This window comes from Dipodomys ordii, unplaced genomic scaffold (genome assembly GCF_000151885.1).
Source record: "Dipodomys ordii isolate 6190 unplaced genomic scaffold, Dord_2.0 Scaffold17, whole genome shotgun sequence".
Lineage (NCBI taxonomy): Eukaryota > Metazoa > Chordata > Mammalia > Rodentia > Heteromyidae > Dipodomys > Dipodomys ordii.
Window position 1 is genome coordinate 24,931,246 of NW_012267233.1, and position 21,047 is coordinate 24,952,292.

A 21,047-nucleotide genomic window follows, 5' to 3' on the forward strand; every position below is an offset into this window, starting at 1 on the left:
ACATATTGAAAATAAAATGTTAATAGGCATAATATTTACAGAGACAATAAAAGTAAAAACTATGTGTTAGTAACCTGCAAAGACTTTCTGAGAAACTTCGGTAGTATTATAAACTCTGAACTTCAGCTGTTTATGTAACTATCCCTGCTTCTTTTTCAGTGGTTCTTTAGAAACCTTATTGACTCCACAACCTTCTACAATGAGGTGTGATCAAGGAGCCATCACAAAGTTAAAGACAAATAGATCTGATCTTGTCAGGACTGTTCCACTCACTCACTGACTCAAGGAGTTGTTTATTGACCTCTCAGCCTCTATAGTAAACTACAATTTCTAAAAGTATTTCTCTTCCAACCTTACCACACACCATCAAGAGAAGTCAATTTTTCTCCCTTTGAAAGTGAGCATTATTTGCAGTAACTCAATAATAAGCTAAATAAATGTGGCAAAAGTTACTGCTACCATTATATTCAACATTATTCCTAAAAATGGACACTTGTTTCCCCTCCTCTCTTGTATTTTGCTGTCAACAACACACACTTTTCTAATCCATCCACTATGCTTTTAGAGAATACAAACTAACCATGAGACAATATCACCAAGAGATCCAGAGCAATATCACAAACAGATGCACCTTTCAGCATTAACTGCTGGACCTGAGAGTGGCTAAGACTTCCATTCATTGCTGACCTTGCCTTCAAACTTCCTTCCTCAGACATGAGGTGGAGAGACAAGCCATTCCTGTCTGAATTTCTGAGCCACAAAAATATAATAAATGACTATTTAGTGTCATTTGTAAAAAGACTACAATAACCGGAATACTCTCTAACCTTGAAGACCTATAGTACAGGATGGAGGAATATACAGTATATGACCAATTAATATGTTGGATGAAAAACACTTCTAAAAGTAAATGTCTAGCTAATAATTTTTCATTATCTAAGCAGAAACATACTTTTCATCATTCCTACTGCCAAGTCAATATTATCCTTTTTTGTCTTTAAGTCTGCACAGTCTGGCCCTGAACTCTTGGCTTAGAGAATTACTCTTGCCTCAACCCCTTGAGTAGCTGAAGAGTAACTCTTGCTATTTTTTTTCCTTCACTGGCACTTTGAAGACTTGCTTGCATAAGAGATTAATTCAGCATTCTGAATCTACTTTCCTTCTGGACGTCTTATTCCCTTCATTCCTATACACAACACTGCCTGATAGAACCTCTTGGTACTCTGAGTGCTGCCTGACTCATGAATTATTTTATTATTTTGATTATTGTTTTATATTTTTATTATTGTACAGCTACTGTACAGAGCAGTTACAGTTACATGAGCAAGGTAATGAGTACATTTTCTATCAAGCATTGTTACACCCTCCTTTGTATTCCCATACCATCCCTTTCCTCCCCAACTCCTCAACTCCCCCCTCCCTCCCAAAGTTATAAATTTCATTTTCAGCACAGTCTTGTACATCTCGTTGCAATGCGTCATCCTGCAAACTTATTTCAGCATTTTGTTATTTCCCTTCTCCTCTCCAAATTAGAAAAATGCATATACAAGATGCAGGACACCAGAATCAAATACAGTGACTACAGGGGTTATACTATGGGAGAACAAACAAAAGAAACAAAAAAATCACACAGTACATTATAAGTACATTTAAAAGAACAGCAAAAAAGATAAAATCTCTGTGTCCCTATCTTGGGGTTCATTTCACTTAGCATCAGCTTATATGATCATATGTACATAGCTTTTGACCATTTCTGGTTGTCCTAGACATAAACTAGTTATTGCAAATAAGAGAAACCATGGGACCTATCTTTCTTTGGATTATTTTGTTGTTCAAATAAATTATGCTAGTTTAAATTTCTCTAAAAGCATGCTTTTAACAAATAATTCAAATAAATAATACAGTGTAAATAAAGGTCATAAAAGAGTGCTTGCTATATTTAAGTATGACATGTGTTAACTATTATATTAAGTATAGTGGTGAATTCAAATCACATAATCAAATTCCTTAACACTCTTCCTAACAAAAGAGTTGAATTTGTTTTTCTTCAGATATATGCTGGTCTTGTAAATAGCATATAGTGTCTTCTTTGAAGGCTAGTTAGAAAAAGTGATATGATTTCGAAGTGATTCTCTTCCCCTCCCTCTCTCTGAACATCTATTTCTTGGAACCCAGTTCCTATGTTATGAAGAAACAAGGGAAAAGAGACAAGTAAAAGCTATGTGAGGTGCTTTGGTTCCAAGCAATGTGACTATCAATTGGCTGACATGCATCTGAACCAAATTCTTGGTGATCCCTGTCTCCAACCTTTGAACCACCCCAACTATTTTGATGGAGAATTGGCCTGAGCTGTATCTTCCATCTTATTTGCTTTTATGACAAACAGAGCAAAATAGGCATGCTTATTATATGTCTCTAACTTATGTTGTTTAGTTATGTATCAGTGGATAACCAGTTAGGCCTACAACCCCAAAATAAAAAGAACTAGTTTCTTCTCTCAAAGAAGAATAGAGTCTATTACAAACAAAAACATTATCTAGAAAGAAAAGGGCAGACATTTTATTCAAACTGTTCAGGAGCCTGTTCTCTGTGTTTCTGACAAAGACATACCTTAGCTTTCCTTATAAATCTGTCAGGGATTGATTCTAGACACCCCAACTGATAGGAAAAATCTACAAATATGCAAGTGTCTTATATAGAGTGATAAAGTAAGGCTGAGACTATGGCTCAGTGGTAGAGCACTTGCTCATTAAGAGAACTCATACAAGGCCCTGGCTTCACTCCCTAACATTGGAAGAAGAAAATATAAAAGGTATTACATTTGTGTATAATCTATGCAATCCTCTGGCAGACTTAAATGTAAATGTTTTGTATGGATGCAATTTTTTCAATATTTTTGTCCGAGGTCAGTTCAATTTATAGATATAATACCACAGATACAGGATGCCAACTGTAAAACATGTGCCTGGCATGTTGGACGAGACCACATCATTGAAATCATTTTGTGCTAGCTACAAGGCTATTTCATCTCATAAGTGACTGAAATAATAAAGAACTTTGAGAAGATGAACTGTAACATAGATACTTTTGTTTCTGGAATGTTCACTGTCACATCAAAGTGGAGACTAGATGTCTAGCATGGAGAACAGCTGAGCATGAGTGCCTAACGAGTGTATTCACAATGATGACAGAAGAGAAAGTAATATCAAAAATATTGAGCAACAATAGGAAATGTACTCATTACCCTACTCATGTAACTATAACCCCTCTTTACAGTATCTTTACAATAAAAAAATTTAAATTTTGAGCAAACAATTGACAGATCTCTTCTGACAAAGGTAAGGGAAATCTAGCATTATCCCAAATTTCTGGCTTTGGTTGATTGGGTTAGGTAACAATACCAAACAATGAAGAAAAAAAAGGAAAACGTAGTTGGAGAGAAAGAGACTCTAAAGAAATGATCTGTGGGACATATAAGCAGAAACATTTAGCTAACTTGTAGATGTAAGCCTACAAAAAAAAAAGCTCCTGCTTTTTCCTCTCCTCTTCCAGGGAAGGGAAAACTGAGGGTACAGTCAATATCATTGTTTCTCTGTGAGAAGTTTTGTCAGCAGACAGGCAACAGATGACTATTGTCATCACCACTAAGCTGCTACAATGAAGTCAGAACCTCTGCCACAGGGTCAATAGAGCAACTATTCTTCTTCAGTCCTTCTGGACACCACCTAACTTGAATTTCATTGCCTACAAATCCCAATGAAAGTGTCGGTGGGCCTTTGTTGAGAAGTTCTCCAACTATTCCAACTTTTCCATGAATTCTGCTCGTCTTTACTTGTGCAGTTAACTGGGACACTATCTAAATTCTTCTTCCTAGATGGATTCAAATATGTTTCATTATTGATCATCCTTCATTAGGACTTTAACTCTCCTTAAAGAGAACATTACTGATTTTCTAGCATTTATGCTCTGTTCTTTCATCCTAATAGGTGTGTGTGTGTGTGTGTGTGTGTGTGTGTGTGTATACCAGTACTGGGATTTGAACTCGGGGCTTGGATGCTTCCCATTAGCTTTTTAGCTCAAGTGAGCTCTCTACCACAACTCTACTTCTGACTTTTCATTTTCTTTTCTTTCCTTTTGCAGATTAATTGGTGATAAAGGTCTGAAGGACTTTTCTTGCCTGGGCTGGCTTCAAATCACTGTCCTCAGATCTCAGCCTCTTGAGTAGTTATGATTACAGGTGTGACCCACAAATACCTAGCATTAGTAGCTTTTTATTTTAATTCAGATATCCATCTGCACAACACATGCAACCTTGCATAAAGCTGGTTCAGGCCCCCAAATCAGGCATACACAATGGCTGATCAAGAAATCAAATACACTCTATTCCATTGGCCACAGTTACTATTGTTTTGTTCAAAGTGTGATTTAGCTTACTAGGGATAAATATCAGACTCTTGTTTAGAATATTCAGATAGAATTAATTTCTCTTGTTAAATAAATAAGGAAATATATGCACTTGATTACTATCAGCATCCATCCTACATCACAAGGTTAATTAGCCACAGAAAGCAGAATGGAGTCATTAAGTCTTGCAATCAACCAAACCTAAAATCTGTTCTACTTCTGTATTTTCTGGTAATTTAGCCAATAATTTTTTTTATTTACGTTTCATCAAGTTTGAGTCATAGATTCTATTACTTATACCCCTAGTACTATCTAATTTAAAACATAATATTAAAGTGTGAAGTCGACTGAGGGAAGCATTATAAAGAGCAACCTTCCAGGTTGAGAAGTTGGCCATCTTGATTATAAGACTGAAAAATATTGGTTAAACTAAGAGCTGTTGTAATGAGAAATATCCTCTTTCACAAGCAAGACATTCTCTAAGTAGGCACTGCATCTTCTCTTCCTAAATCTCTTTTGATAATGCCTGGGTGATCTTGGTAATTGGGCTAATTCTCTGATTTTAATTACTGATGTGTTATAACCTTAAGATATGCAGTACTTAGCAAGTTGTATCCACAGCTTTGAGTTTCAGCTGCCATTCAAAGACAACATAGAAATCTTATTTGTCACCCTGTTGTGCATCCTTATATTTATAGACATAACTATATCAAACCTATATCAATATACATGCTTATGGCTCTATTTGCATAAACATATCAATATGCATATCTAGATATAAGTGTATGCACACAGTTTTATATATAATGTTACTGCTAAATATAGGTTTAGTATGATTAAAAACATTGTGTATAGGTGTTAAATGAATAAAAAGTTCCTGTAATATTTTAAAGTCAAGCATTATTACCATTATTATTGTAGTAAAACTAATATCAATAGAAAAATCCCAACTTAGGCTTGCTTATCACTAGGAAATTTGTTCAGAAGCACAGTGGCCTTGAGGTACAGCACAATCAAAGGCTCAATGATATCTTTTTTCTATTTTTATTATCTTTTAGTAGTTGTCATTCAACAAAGCAATTTATGGAGTCAATGAGACATTTGATCAGTGTTACTGCTTTCAACATTCTCACCTATCCCTTTCAACCCACACATACTTTATCCCTCTTTACTCTTCCAACCTCACAATGGCTTCATTATGAAGTGATTCCCTTGAAGTTCTAAGATAATAACCAATGGCAGTCAGAAATCTGTGCTTCCTTGTATATACTTAAGTGGAGAAAAGATAGTAATTTCCCTTAGGACCAAGAAATAAGTCTTTTCCTTCTCTTCATCTTTCTCTTGACCTGTTTTTTCACATGCCTATGGGCATGCTCTGATATTTTTTGAAAGAAACCAAGTAGCTCCCATAAATTCTAGGAAGCTTGGGGAGAACACATCCAGGAACAAAGCTTTAAGCTAAACCACAAAACTGACCTTGGGATGTGCTTTACCATTAAGCATTAGACCCTGTATCTCAGGCACCTAGGTGGCAGGCACTTAAGACTTTTACAGGGGGATGTAGGCTCTGATTTCTTACCAGGGTTCATGAAACAGGGATGCTCAAGACACAGAGAAATTCAGAGCTGGCAGCCAATAAGGTCTGCTCCATAGTTACTACGGGAACTTCTGCCAAATGAGCCCCCCATATGCAAGGTGCTCCCTGGAGAAAAGAGGATTGTGAACAAAATCAAAAGAGCTGGCTGTTATGGACTCTGTTACACTTCAAGATTCAAGCAAACATGAAAAAAGCTTCTTCATTTCAATTAACAGCCGATTGCTGCACTGTGGGTCTCTGGATCAGGTAGCATTGCTGGAAGACTTCCAGCCTGAAGCAATGGTGTCAGAGTGTAAGTCAAGAGACACTGCATTTCTAATCTCCCTTAGGGCAAAGGCTAGTGTAGAGCTGTCAAGGCAAGCATGAATCAGCCAGCGGTGAAGACAGTGACAGCAACTCATCCAGCAACTGAGACAGAGAGCAAAAACCAGAACAGGTTTCCTGGAGCATTGAATGTACCCTTGCAGACTATGAGAATACTCAGGAAAGAATAGACTAGCATTTCTTAGCAAAAGAGCAGGAAGTGAGTATCCATGTTTAAAACCCAGTGATTCCAGAACGTAGGGATTTCATTTACCATTAAGGAAATATCTGGCATCTTATTTCCTGGAATCATAGCTTTTAGGAGTAGGAAAAGGGCATGCTTTTTGCTAACTAATTTGCTTCCTTTTTATCGCCTAAGGAATGTATGAAATAAACTTCCTGGAAGGTTAGACCACATTAGAATCACAGCAACTCAGACATATTCCCTAAGACACTTGGTTTGATGTCACAACCTTACAGTTGTTTCATTTTTCCTTGACACCCTTATCACATTAATCTGTTTTATTTTCTTCAACAAATATAAAACATACATCCAGCTATAGCTTTAAAAAGTTTATGTTTATTGAATATCCCTGAATAAACATTTACTAGAACCCCATTGGAACAATGGTGTTGCATTATCTTTTCACTAGGAAATTCCTGTAGGCTGAGGCTAGTAAACTGGCACAAAAGGTAACACTCAACAAATATTTACTGAATGAGTAATAAGATCTTCCAACTCATATAAGCTAGCTACCTGAGGTCTGTCTGTTCTCAAAATCATGAGTAGGTGAAGAGAAATTCTTCCAGTTGTTCTAGGAAATGCCTACCTTGCAAATAATAGGCATTTGCAAGTAGTGGCAGTAGATAATGGTGGGCAGCAGAAATTAGCTATGGGAGCTGCGTGCCTGATCCCAGAGTTTCTGGGCTTCAGGATCAGCCCTGAAGCTTGCAGTATTACGGCTCTTTTGTGCTTCAGGCTAGGACAGTGGTAGGAAGTATCTCTTAGCCATCAATCTCAGCGAATGTCAGATTCAGGTTCACTATCATTACTGCTGCCCTCTGTCAATTTCAGCTTTCCATCATTGGGATTCCTCTTGTACCAATAGGAACTACTTAGTACCACTGCTGATATGGCTGCCTCTCTATTGCTACTACCTCTGCTTCCTAGCCTGATGGCCACTCTGCCATTGTCTCTGCTGAGGTGGCAGTTGCCTGACAGCTTCCACTTTCACAGTCTGCTCTTATCACTGCCTTCAGGTCAGCTATCAAGTAAGTCTAACCATTCCTCTTGCTACTGAGGCTAGCTCTGAAACCACTTCTCTTTGTCTTCACTTTACCAGTTCAGCTCTTCTACTAATAATAAGAAGCAAAGCTAGGCAAAGAAGTCCACCAAATAGTAGTCTTTATTAGACTTGCTAAGAAACACCAGAGGGCAGCAAACGATGATATTTCCTGGATGCTCATCAAAGCAGAAAAGAGGTATGTCAAAGAAATCTATACCCATCATGGTATCCCTTATGCAAAGGAAGGGCTATGTTGTGCTAGTCACCAAGTTCATCTTCTACTGAGCCACTAAGAAGAGCTTCCCCTTTGCCCAGGGTAGAAGTGGCTGCAGCATCATCTAAAGTTCACCAAAGCTTGTAGTAGAAACACTCTAGCACATGCTGTTTCCTGGGGCAAGAGTTAGGGTCCTGTTTGGGGTTCAAAGGAGCCAGTGCTGTCAATTTAGTTGAATGCTAGAAGTTCCTCACTCAAGACAGTTGATCATGAAGAGAAGGCTGGAGAGGTGTCAATTACTGAGCTGAATCTCCCTAACTTCCAAAGTCTCAGCACATTTACAGGAAAATAAACTTTCAAATTATGCCCACAATAAAGGCTTATCAGTATCAGTGCTTATCAATATTTAACAATACTCCTACAATGTTTAATTCCTGTGCCAGTGCCTTAGAGCTGAGACCTTACCATCTCTTTCCACATTAGTTTTCACAAATACATAAAAATTCAAATTTCATTTCTATAATCTTTCATAGATACAAACAACAGTGTCTCATTCTAATAAATTTCTGATTAATATACTTTATGCCCTTCTGTCTGGGATAGTCCTCTCTCAACTACAACCCTAATCTGTGCTCTAAAAATGTACTTTGCCTTGTCAACTTCTTCTCAATATTTCTCCCATCGCTCAACAAGGAAAATTAAAGTAACATCAGATGAATGCCAGATAGTGAAGCATAAAACCATCAAAAAGCTGGGGATAGAACAAGCACTGGATAACATTTTCCAAGACCAAAAAAAAACCAGAGTGAGCTATAGCTAGAATGAATAAACTATGAATAACTATGGTCCATGGGAAAGCAAAAAACACTTGGACTAGATATTATCTGAGAGGAACCACAATTCCTGGAACGAGGTCAGAGATGAGTTGTCAACCAGTGTCTTGTCAGTATAGCTATTCGAAGGTCCAGCCTACACCCTTTATGATCATTATGCTTTGTTAGTTCTAAAACTATGACTGCTATTTGTGGAAATTATGTATTATTATGTTTCAGCAGGATTTCTACACATGCTACAAAACTTTCCTGGTGTAATATAAGCAAAACTCGCTAATCAATGGTAGCTGTTTTAATGTGCTTCCATCTCTATTATTATACACATCATGTAGTTCCTGCCTTGGATAGGTCACAGATTTATTGAGATAACTGAGCTATCATGTTGCCATGTTACCGACTTTGGTCACCTCTCATTGCTCTAATAATAGATCACTGTGGTTCTTTCTCAGGGATCATAATTCATGACGATGAGAAGGTAGAGGGCAAATAGAGTGCAGATCCTAAATTTAAAACTAAAGAAACACTACCCATAGAAAACAATATGCATGAATTAGGAAATCTATAAAATTAAACCAAAATAATTAATGGAATTATTTTTGATAAATTAATTTTACTTTATTCGTAAGTTATTGAGCAAATGTTTCTTCATATCATAAGCAGATAGATCACAAGATACAACACTTTGTTTTAAAATCTTAGTTTATGAATGTTTATGAATAATTGACAACTATTTGAACAGATAAGAAGTAGTTTTTACTAGCATTCATTTGCAGTTTATATCACCTCAACTTACTGTATTTCTTGCCCTTTGGTATTACGAAAACTAACTCTGGACAGATTTAAGCAAAATGCTTATATACTGAAAGACCATTAGGTTATCTATTAAGAGTTCAGGAGAAATTTGAGAAAAGGAAAGGATCTAATAATTTCAGAGAAAATAGCTGTGGAACTTCACAGGCCTTATCACAGAATTTTCTTTGGCCTGACTTCAGGTCTATTGATTTCCAACTGGTTTATTTCCTCAATTTCCAAATTTAGCTATTAGGAAAAACCATTGTTGGAAATAACTTATTCAAATGTTCCTCTTAGGCTCAGCTAACTATGATGAAAAGCCCCACAGTATAGGAGAGAGACTAATTCCTAAGAAAGAAAAAGTGTTAGAATCTAAGAAACCATTCAAAAGATCTCTACTCAATATATATGCTTTATTTTATGCTATAATTTTTAACTCTTCCTTCCCTTTTCTCCCCCACCAACTCCAGTTACTACACCACTATATGATTACATAAATTTATGCCTTAGGTAAACTCAAAATGTCCTTTGAAGGATATATAATCTATATAAAGTTATAGTAATTGAGGCAGAAAAACAACTTGATGTTATTCTTCAAGTGAAACTCAAACAATGTAATTTGATTATGGGCACTATATGAGACAGCTCAGACCTGAAGAAAAGAAATTGTACAAACAGTGACTAACCATAAAATATGGTTTATCATAATGTGTTATTTTTAACTTTGACCACTCAAACTTAGGATAGATAGTCTTTCTTGGTTAGTGAATCTGTTTAGTCATTTGAAGAAATAATATTTATCAATGCCAGAAAACATGTAGTGTATAGATTTTGTTATTCTTTGCTTAATAATTTGTACATGATTCAATGGTCCTTGGACAATTTAAATTCCCCTTTCTAGATCGTTATCCTCCTTATAACAGTGGTATTTGTAGGTTCATATTTTCAATAGGTATAAATGTACTTGTTCATTCTTTTTCTAAATATTTTCCCTGCCTTCCTATGCATTCAACTGTCAGATTTTCTTCACTACAGGTTTCTTTTTGGAACTCAGGCAGGATAGATCAGAATAAAATGAGACATGGGAAACAGCCGCCACAAATTCAGAGATACTTATTAATGAATAACAACTAAAAGCACAAGATGCTATTTCTTTCCTTTTGGTTTCATACTGTCTCATAAGCTTCAACATTTTGAAAGAGTCTTTCCTCCAACCTTGTCTGCTTCCTCAAATAATTTCTAGTGTGCTTTAGGAACCTGGAAATGATATCTTAAAGAAAAACACTTAAGCTAGGGAAAAAAACTCTTAAAAATGATTTCTTTCCATAAAAACTGTTTGTAAAAAAGTCATCTCAAGGATGGAAACCTGTCATAATAAACCATCTGGCAGAACTCATTAGGGTGAGGAACTTCTGGTCCACAGGGCTATAGCCCAAGAAATCATTTAGTTAAACATAGCCAAGGCAACTTCAGGTGGGACTCAAAACTCAATAACTTTAGGAGCTTTTTGTCAATGTGAGATTCATTCTAGACCCATGAATGATGTTATAAGTATTCAAATGGCTCTTAGCCAAAAAAAAAAAATGTTTCCCCACCCCTAGAAGAAAGGCTTTAACATCTTATGTCATATGCCCCCAAATTTACTAAATTGATCATTATTGAAATCACTAGGCATAATTGGTAAAACAGTGTAATTGTAATATTGATAAGGTATACCAAGTGTCAAATAAAATGGGAGCATTTATCCTCTGGTAAATTTGAATAAACCTCCCCGCTTAATCTTTTACCATAAATATCTGTGATGCTGGAGCTGTTTTGCATCTGCTATCAGATATGCATGTCCAAGTCATGCACTGTCCTTCTTTTGCTATGCTTTACTAGTAATTTTTTTGTCTCTACCCTGGTGTGTCCTAAAAACTCGAGGCAGAGGATTAACATTATGAACTTGGTACTCAAGGACCAGGTAGAAACCTCTTCCTCCTTGGGGAATCTCTCCTTCAGGTAACAGTTTGCCTAGATTGCAGCATTTCCAATTACACTGCCATCAACAACCTTGTCAATGATTAAGGATATTTTTTTCCAGTGGTAGGGCCTGAACTCTGGGCCTGGGCACTGTCCCTCAGCTCTTCAGCTCAAGGATAGCACTCTATCACTTGAGTAACAGCACAATTTCCAGCTTTTTCTGCTTATGTGATGCTGAAGAATCAAACCCAGGGCCTCATGTATGCAAGGCAAGCAATCTACCACTGAGCCACCTCCCCAGCCTGAGAAAAAATTTTTAAAGTCTCATTTTTCTTTGATTTTTTTTACTTTTATTCAGTGACATAGCTCAAGATATGGACACAAGAGGTTTTTCTTTGTTGTTGTTTTTAATGTACTATGTGATGTTTTTCTTAGTTCAAAGCTAATACTGCCAAGTATACCATGAAATAACATCTATAATAATCAGTCCCCAGTTTCCACAGAACACAATTTTATGTTTCATTTATATTTAAAGGCCAACAGTTAGTTCACAAACCAAGCAGACTATTATGACACATTTTCCTTATTACATTAACACTAATTTTTCCCAGTCTCAGAAATGCTCCAAAGCCCTAGAAATCATAGAATGACCTTTAAATCCAACTGCAAAACCCTAAGGATGACCAGGCCTATAGACTTATCTCAATCTTGATATTTAACTATCAAAGAATGTCGTGATTGATAACTTTGTGAGTTTTCACATGAGCAAGTGTAATCAACCTATTTATTTAATCATTTGGGATAAATTACTCCCCCAGAATATTTTTTAATTCAACAATTCAAAAGTCTGTAACTTTTGAATTACATAAGGCAAATAGATAAAAGTGAAGATCTCCGTCTGCCTACTCTTCCAATCAGTCGCTATCCCTTAAGGCCCTGTCAATTCTGGAAAATAATAACCTAGCAGAACCAGCCCAAATAGGTGGAGACTACAAGTCCCATGATGCAAAGCTAGAGTCCACACTAACGTCGCCCATAGTGCCTCCTGGGAAATGAAGTCTTCTAGTCACTTGCTGGGCAAACAACTCGTCGCACCGGTTTTCCCAGAAGCTACCACAGAAAAGTGCCAACTTCCTACCGCAGGATTCCATTTAAACCCCCAGCCAGAGAGCCAGGAGCAGACACTTCAACTGTGCGCCTCCCGGATGGTCGTCCTGGCGTGGCGTCACTTCCGGAGCGGCACCCCGGACGCCCGCCCTCCACTTGCCGGGAACCGGGGCCCAGTGGCGGGCGGAGGTGAGGAGCAGCCGTGTTCGGGGCTGAGGGTCACGTGTGGCATCCCGGTGCCGTGGGAGGCGGCGACCAGCTGCTGTCCGGTTGAGGACCGGCCGGCTTCACCTCCCCCGGGGAGCGCCCTGGAGCCTGGTCGTGGAGTGCTCTGAGGTAGGGACTGAGTGGCGGGCGTGCGGGGACACCGGGCTGGCGTGCGGGGACACCGGGCTGGCGTGCGGGGGACACCGGGCGGGAGAGCGGGGGACACCGGGCGGGCGGGCGGGGACACCGGGCGGGCGGGGTCACCAGGCGGGCGTGCCGGACACCGGGCGGGCGTGCCGGGACACCAGCACCGGTCGAGGGTGGCGGGAGGGGAAGAGACACCCCGGGACCTCTCCCCAGCCCCGAACCCCTCCGCGTAGACGGGATCCCCGGACTCCGCCCGCGGTCTGGAGCGCTGGCTCCGCCCCGGCCAGGGCAGACCCTAAGGCCTCCGCCCCCAGGAACCACCGAGAGCTGCAGATGTTGCCGCCCACGGAGCCTGAGGCCGGAGCCCGGGCTACCCCTGACCATACCTCCAAGGGGTCGGTCTGTGCCCACTGCCTAGCGTCAGTACCTCACCTGCCCAAGGTGAGGCCCCCGTGATTCTTCCTGGAGCATCTCCTGGGGAGGACCAAAGTAGAGGCCCTCCTAAGGAGCACAGTGCGTTTTCTGAACGCTTAGACAGTGTCCCCTCCGATGGGAGTTGGTGGTTGTGTTGATATGCCACCTTCCCCTGGCCTGGTGATCTCCGGTGGCGGAGGGCAAGGTCATCCCGCAGACGTTGAGAAGGTAGAGATTTCGACTTTTAAAAATTTACTCTGGGGTGGGGGGCGTAGGAAGAGGAGGAAGTGAGAGGCCATCAGGCAGAGCAGTACCTCGGTTTCTAGAATCTGTGATAATAGGGAAGGTTATTCAGAGCCACATGCTGAGTTTTAAAAAAAAAATTCAGTTTCAGCATCTTTCCAAACCCTACCTTTCTCACCCTAGGAGTTGCATGGATAAAGTTGGCCAGGCAGACCCATTGTTGCTATGTGCAGTCCTGTTGTTTGGTTGGTCTGTGGTTTATTAATTCATTATGAGTTTATTAACAGCCTAATGGTAAACCATTACCTCTTTGTATTGTTGTGAAATTATTCTGATACAATACTCTAATCCTTTTAATAACATCAAGTATGAATTACAAAGATTTGCTAAATGTTCTCTTGGTTACAAAGCAAACTATTATCAAGTTTACTCTTTATTGGGTTTTAGTAGTTTGATTAGGTTTATTTTTAAATATGTTTGATCCTAAATTTACAAATTGTTACTTTGGGGACAAGGCTCAAAGATTGAACTCAGGAGTCCTCACCCACAAGAGTAGTAGCAGGTACTCTACCATTTAGCTATACCCCACTCCTTTTGCACTGGTTTTTGTTTTTTGCAGTGGACTATGATCCTCCTATATATATATATTATTTTTTTTTTTTGCTTTCCTATGTAGTTGGAATGACAATTGCATACAAATACACCCAGCTTCTTCCTCTAAGGTGGACTGTGTCACAGATTTTTCTGTCCAGCTGATCCTTTTATATAGCTTGGATGACAGCATGACCACACCCAGCTGTTGGTTAAAAAGGGGTCTTATGAACTTGGCTACCTCGACTAGCCCCCAACTGCAATCCTCTCAACCTCCATCTGACCCTGGCTAAATGTTACTTTAAAAGCAATTGTTAGATATCACCAGTATCTAAGCTTCAGACTGATTGGTGGTATTATCTGTAAATCCTTAAGAGTTTTAACTACCTAAAGGTAATAGTGAATAATTTTCCTCTACCTCCTTGCCTTTTAATACTGTATACAACACTGTCAGGATAAAGCTTCAGGAGCTTCTTTGCCATTCTTTCTCATTCTAAGCTACTTTTCTCCCTCTTCCTATAGGGGATTGAATCCAATCCTCACACAATCCTCTTTTGTGGTTCTTAGGACCAAGTATCTCCTTCACAATATAAAAAAATGGGATAAGAGCAACAGGAGGATCAAGAAAAGGAATGTGGAATCATTTTATTCTTTATCTTGTAAACCAGAGTCCTTTGAAATGGTTTGATATTAAAGGAAGGGGTTCATGTTTGTTTTCATTTGAAACAAATTAATAGAGCATCACAAATTTAAAAGAATGTTCTGTTTGCTTTGGATTAGTCTCCCTATTAGCCTTTCATTGTGTTTTTCTTATTTTTAGATAATGAATTCCTAGGGAAAGAAACAATGGATTGCATATTAGTTGTTGTCTAAGTGCTAGGACTCTGCAGAATACAGGTTTGTTGCAAAGGCCAAAGAAGATGGCAACTCCTTATGTTCCAGTTCCTATGCCCCTAGGAAACTCTGCTTCCAGTTTTACAAACAACAGAAATCAGAGAAGTTCTTCTTTTGGCAGTGTCTCAACAAGCTCAAACTCTCAAGACTCAAATATGTGTAATTTTAAACAGACAAGTGTTCCTGATCGAATGGATAGTACTTCATCTGTCTGTAGCAGTCCTCTCATTAGGACTAGATTTACAGGAACCGATTCTTCCATTGAGTATTCTGCTAGACCAAGAGAACCTGAAGAACAAAATCCTGAAACAGTGAATTGGGAAGACAGACCATCTACACCTACTATACTGGGCTATGAGGTGATGGAAGAAAGAGCCAAATTTACTGTAAGTATTGCTTTCTGCTGTACACCAATGGAAAGTGAAAGACTGGATAATTCTGTATTTAAACTTGTGCTAATTAATATATACCTTTACTTAGAGGTCCTTGAACATACTTTTATTGTTATATCCTTGAAATCTCTCATGCTATCTATAATAAACTTTTATTTTACCTTAATGAATTTTCACAAACCAGTCGCACATATATCAAGAGAACAGAACATTATTAACATCTGAAAGCACCCTGTGCTGTCTGCCAGTCCAGACTCACTCACTCACCAAATACTTTTCTGATAGCCTGGATTCATTTTGCCTATTTTGTACTTTATATAAATGGAATTGCTCTTTTGAGTCTAGTCTCACAACATGTGTTTTTCTTTTTTCATTTCCTGTATTTTAGTTTAATTATTTAGAATATCTCAGTGCTATTTTGGATTTTCCTAATGACTAATGAAATAATGTTATTTTATTTATTTGCTGGTCCTGAGGCTTGAACTCAGGGCCTGGATGCTGTCTGTAAGCAATTTTGCTCAAGGCTAGCGTTCTATCACTTGAGCCACAGCTCCACTTCCAGCTGTTGGAGAGAAGAGTCTTAGTTCAGGATGGCTTTAAAACAGGGTCCTTATACCTCAGCCTCTTGCATAGCTAGAATTATAAGCATGAACCACTGATACCCAGCTAAGAATTTAAGTTTTAGCTTTTAGATAATACCTTGTGAGATAATCTGTTTAAGATTTTTCAGTTTGTTTCCTTGTCTTTATTTGTAGTTTCTATGCATTGTGGAAATGTTTTTTGTTGTTTTTTGGGATACATGCATTACAGTTCTCACATTCTTAACAATATGTTTGATAAAATCTTTTTTACTATTCCAATTTATTAATATTTTATGGCTACTTTTTATGTTGCTTTTTTTGAGGCAGGGTATTATGTAGCCCAGTTTGCTCTCAACTTTTCAGTTTTCAAATTTTCAAAATTTCCATTGCCATTCTGCCTGCATTTCCCATGTGCTAGAATTACTGACATGTACTGCCAAACCCAGCTTTCACTAACACTTTTTCAAATCTGTCTATACCAAAGTTATAAAGATGTTGCTTCATGTTTTGTTTTGGGGGTTTTTTTTGGTTGGTCATGGGGCTTGAACCCTGCTCCTGCGTGCTGTCTCTGAGCTCTTCAGCTCAAGGCTAGCACTCTACTACTTGAGCCACAGTGCCTCTTCCAGTTTTCTGATGGATAATTGGAGATACAGGCTGGCTTTGAACTGTGATCCTCAGACCTCGGTCTCCTGAGTAGCTAGGGTTACAGGCATGAGCCACGCATCCAGCTTCTAAGTTTTTAGTTAGGTCTTTCACATTAAATATATAAATCATCCAGAGTTATTTTTTGTCACTGGTGTAACATAAGGGTCAGACTGCTGAGATCAATTAATCAGGCTTTTAAAAGAATCACTATTGGGAGAATTATGGAAAGTGCTACTCTAATCAAACTGCATTGTATGCATAAATGTACATATTAAATTGAAATCCCTTTGTACATCTATTTGAAGATGACAGCACAAATGAAATTTTTTAAAAAGCAAGTTCAAAAGAACACCAATTTGAAAATGAGAAAAAAAAATGGTAACAACATGTATCCCTCTGCATTTTCAATGTTGCCTGTGGCATTAATCATGTGACTATAAATGTATACCTACCTCTATTTCTGCATTGTTTTCTATCCCACATTAATTTCACAGCCTTAATTAGTAAACCTTTATCATAAGTCTTGAAACCCAGCAGTTTAAATATTCTAGCTTTGTTTTCTTCATGATTGACTTGGCTGTTCTTGAACCTTTGTAATGAGATTGGTTAAATCTGTAAATTAGTCCAAAGAGAGCTGATATCTTTTCAGTATTGTCTTCTAATATATGAACTAGGCCTTAAGTATTTAATTTTTTCTAAATGGTGGTCAATACAGAGATTTTTTTTTCCTCTTAGTTTGAGTTACTTTTGGATATGGGTCTTGTTTCTTAGGGATTTTTTTTATTTGTTTATTACTAATTTACATACTTTGACCTTGTATGTTGACCTCTTTACATTTATGTATGTTATCCTTGCTAACATTAGTTCAAAGAGTTTAGTTTTTGGAATTTCTTTAGTAAACTTAGTTTGTCTTAGTATGTCATGCCACCAGTTTATGCCAAGATGGGAGAGCCTCTAAGGAAAAATGTTGACCCAAATTATGAAGAGATAGTCTTTAAAATTATTATAAGGTGGAAAACCTGCATAAAACTTCCTTTCGAGAACAGTTTTAGAAATTATGTAATGGCTCATTACCTCTCATTTACCTACCTTCTTTATGAAAGAATGAATATTACTTAGGTAATATGATTATGTGAATGTTTATGTCATCCAACCCCTCAGAATTCTAAACTCCAAGATGATGGCATTAAGATGTAGGGAATTTGTGGGTGATGGAGGAAGAGCCCTCATAAATAGAATTAGTACTCTTATAAAAAAGGCCCATAGAGCTCCCTTGTGTGTCCTTTATGCCTGTCCCAGGACACAGAAATTGAGCCCTCCTCAGACACCAAATCTGATATTATCTTGATTTTAGACTACCCAGTCTCTAGAATTGTGAAAAAAATTAATTTCTATTCCATATGAAGTATCTGATTTATGCTAAATTGTAGCCTAAATGGACTAAATTGTGATATGTGTGAAAATGCTAATTTGTAGCCAAATTTAAGGCAATAATATATAAATATAGGTGTCTTGCATGACGTTGTAGAAGAATACATAGTCTTCCTTGATAGTACTGTGGAAAAAGATGTAAAAAGATAAAAGTACTCCTATTCATATGCTCCTTAACTCAGCTTTTTCAGTTACTACTCTTTCTGGTGATGGTAGTTTGGCAATTTAAGTAAATGAATGAATCAATCAATAAATGATAACTAACTAAAGATATTGCTGGTATCCACTTTAGAGAAATGACAGACACAGATTTAAATATTGTTGCCAGTCATGATTTCACAGGAAAAAAAAATGTTAGTACTAATAGGCACTATCTGAGGCAAGAGCTTTCCATACAGATGCAACAGGTTCAACAACTCTTATGGCTGACAGAATAAGCAAATGGATAGGTCTAAGATAGTAGGTAAAAGGCAGGCTACACAGATTGTAGCACACAGATGGTCACATCTTTAGAATTTTGAATTATACCCAAAGTAAGATGGGAATATTTATAAAGGATTTTAAAAGAAGAATCATGTAATATGGCTTAATATTTTAAAAGGCTTATTCTGGCTGCTGAACTGAGATTAGATAATATGAGGACTTTTGATAGCAGGAAGCAGTTAGGTTGTGAAATAATACAGGGAAGCAGAATGACATAGACTAGGATGATTAAGAGGTTTCAAGAAGTTATCCTGAAAGTAAAATCCCTAATATTTTGGAAGTAGAATGTTGAAAGAAGTCAAAGCTGGTCTCAAAGTTGGCATAATCAACAAGACAAGTAAGATTACTGTTTAATCAGATGGCAGATTTATGAGGTAGATGAGGATTTGTTTTTGAAAATGATGCATTGGAAATGCCTAGTTGGTTTCAAAGTCCTATATGTGGGTAGACATACACAGGGATACTATGTATGTATCTTGATTGAGTTGAGGAAAAGATATGAGGTGGAGATAATAAGCTGAGAGCCTTAGATGTTCAAAATATTTTTTTCCTAGGTATGTCCCTTTGATCTTTTGTCCCTTTGATCCTTTGTTTCTCTGATCTCTCAACCTTTGAATTGGTAGCTTAAATAGATAAAAATTAGACTGTTAAGATCTTGTCTTTCACATTGTTACGTCTTTAAGGGGGATAGTTAGAAACTGAAGGTGGCTAGGAGGGATGGGGATTAGGATCTGAAAGGAGACAAGAGGGTCTTCAAGGGATAATGTAATGTATCAAGTTATACAGTTAAAATTATACTTTGTACTTTTCCATATATATTTTATAATTTCAGGCATGCTTCTATATACCTTATAAACCTTCTTTATATACCTTATAAATAAGGACTTCACAACTAAGCTTCAAATGAAATAATAGCTGCTATTAGAATGTAGAATGATTAGTACTGCATATAATTCTTTTTCATTAGAAGCACTGAATACAAAGTTAGAAAGAACTTTTTAGAAAAAGTAAGATACAAAGATCAATATTCTCTCTTTCTTAGAAAAATAAGACTCTTCACAGGCCACAGAAGAGATCACTTGGTGTGTGTATGAGGGGGCTACTTTCTAAAATAGGAAAACAAAATCAATATATGTTATTGATAGTTTAAATCTAACTATCATATGCCATTGACTTTTATTATTCATGAGTCATTCTCAGAAATTTTGAATCAATTTATCTCTTAAATCTTTTTGTGTCCTCATTATGACTTTCTTGAATCAAGACTTTTTTTGCATTCTTTAAAAGGTATCCTAGTCATCTCATTTTCCATCCTTATATTTTACAAAGGTAAATGTTTTTCACTTCTAAAAGATTGATACTATACCCTTGCTGATTCTTCTACTTAAAAGCTGAAAGGATAGTCCATAGAGGAAAAAATTCAAATGGCAAGGATGGTTCATAGTTCTTAAATAATGATTTATCTTTATAGCAGCATTGTCCAATAGGAGAATAATTTGAATTACAAGTATGAGTCACACGTCTGATTGTTTTCTTTGATTTTACTGGGGAATGAATTCAGAGTTTTGCATTTGTTGGTGCTAGGTAAGCACTCTGTCTCTTGAGCCACATTCACCAGTATTTTCGTTTTGTTTTTATTTATTTTGTGTGTGTGGAGGGGGGAAAACAGCTCACATTTAATTGTGAGTATTTTCGTTTTTAGTTTGTTTTTTTAGATAGGATCTCTTGCTTTTGCCAAAGCTGACCTTTGAACCTCAGTCTTCCTACTTTACCTCCCATGAGGCTTGAATATAAGCATGTACTACTATGCTTGGCTGAATCACATTTGTAATGCACACACAAATACATGCAGATACACATATACATATACATATATATGGGCAACATTAGAGTTCATACTTAAAAACTTATTATACTTACTAGGCACTTGAGATACACCTCTATTTTTTTTTCTTATTTTTCTTATGTCGTGTTTTATGCCCAGGCCAGCTTGGACCACAATCTTCCTATTTACTTTCTCATGACTATCTCTGAGATGATATTCATAAACCAACATATCTAGCAAGTTGGTTGAGATTGGGGGTTGTCTTATGAACTTTTTGCCCTCAAACTATGATTTTCCAAGTTTTTGCCTACTTAGTAGCTAGAATTTCAAGCATGAATTACCCCTTCAGCACATTTGTAATTTTTAATTTGATTTTTGGTTCATTTAATATATCTAAAATATCTCAATGTATAATCAGTATAAAATAATTTTAATTAAAAACTACATAGTGTCTTCACCCTATTTTAAAATCCAGAGTATGGTTTGCACATACACTACATGTCATTTTGGACTTCAGATTTCAAGTATCCGTTAGTCTCATGTGGAGAGCTGTTGAAAAGAATTCAGCAGGGGGCTGGGAAGGTGGCTCAGTGGTAGAGCGCTTGCCTTGCATGCTCGAGGCCCTGGGTTCGATTCCTCAGCACCACATAAACAAAAAGAAAAAAGCTGGAAGTGGCGCTGTGGCTGAAATGGTAG

General features: G+C 37.4%; 1 protein-coding gene across 1 annotated transcript in view; it reads left to right on the plus strand.

Annotated features, from left to right (window-relative positions):
* The first annotated feature begins 12,577 nt into the window (after positions 1 to 12,577).
* Snx16 (sorting nexin 16) overlaps positions 12,578 to 21,047 on the plus strand; it is a 36,478-nt gene continuing 28,008 nt past the window's right edge. Inside the window, exons 1-2 of the mRNA XM_013012589.1 lie at positions 12,578 to 12,834; positions 14,921 to 15,380. Coding sequence (XP_012868043.1) covers positions 15,021 to 15,380 — 360 coding nt within the window. The 5' untranslated portion in view covers positions 12,578 to 12,834; positions 14,921 to 15,020. The remainder of the gene's footprint in view (positions 12,835 to 14,920; positions 15,381 to 21,047) is intronic.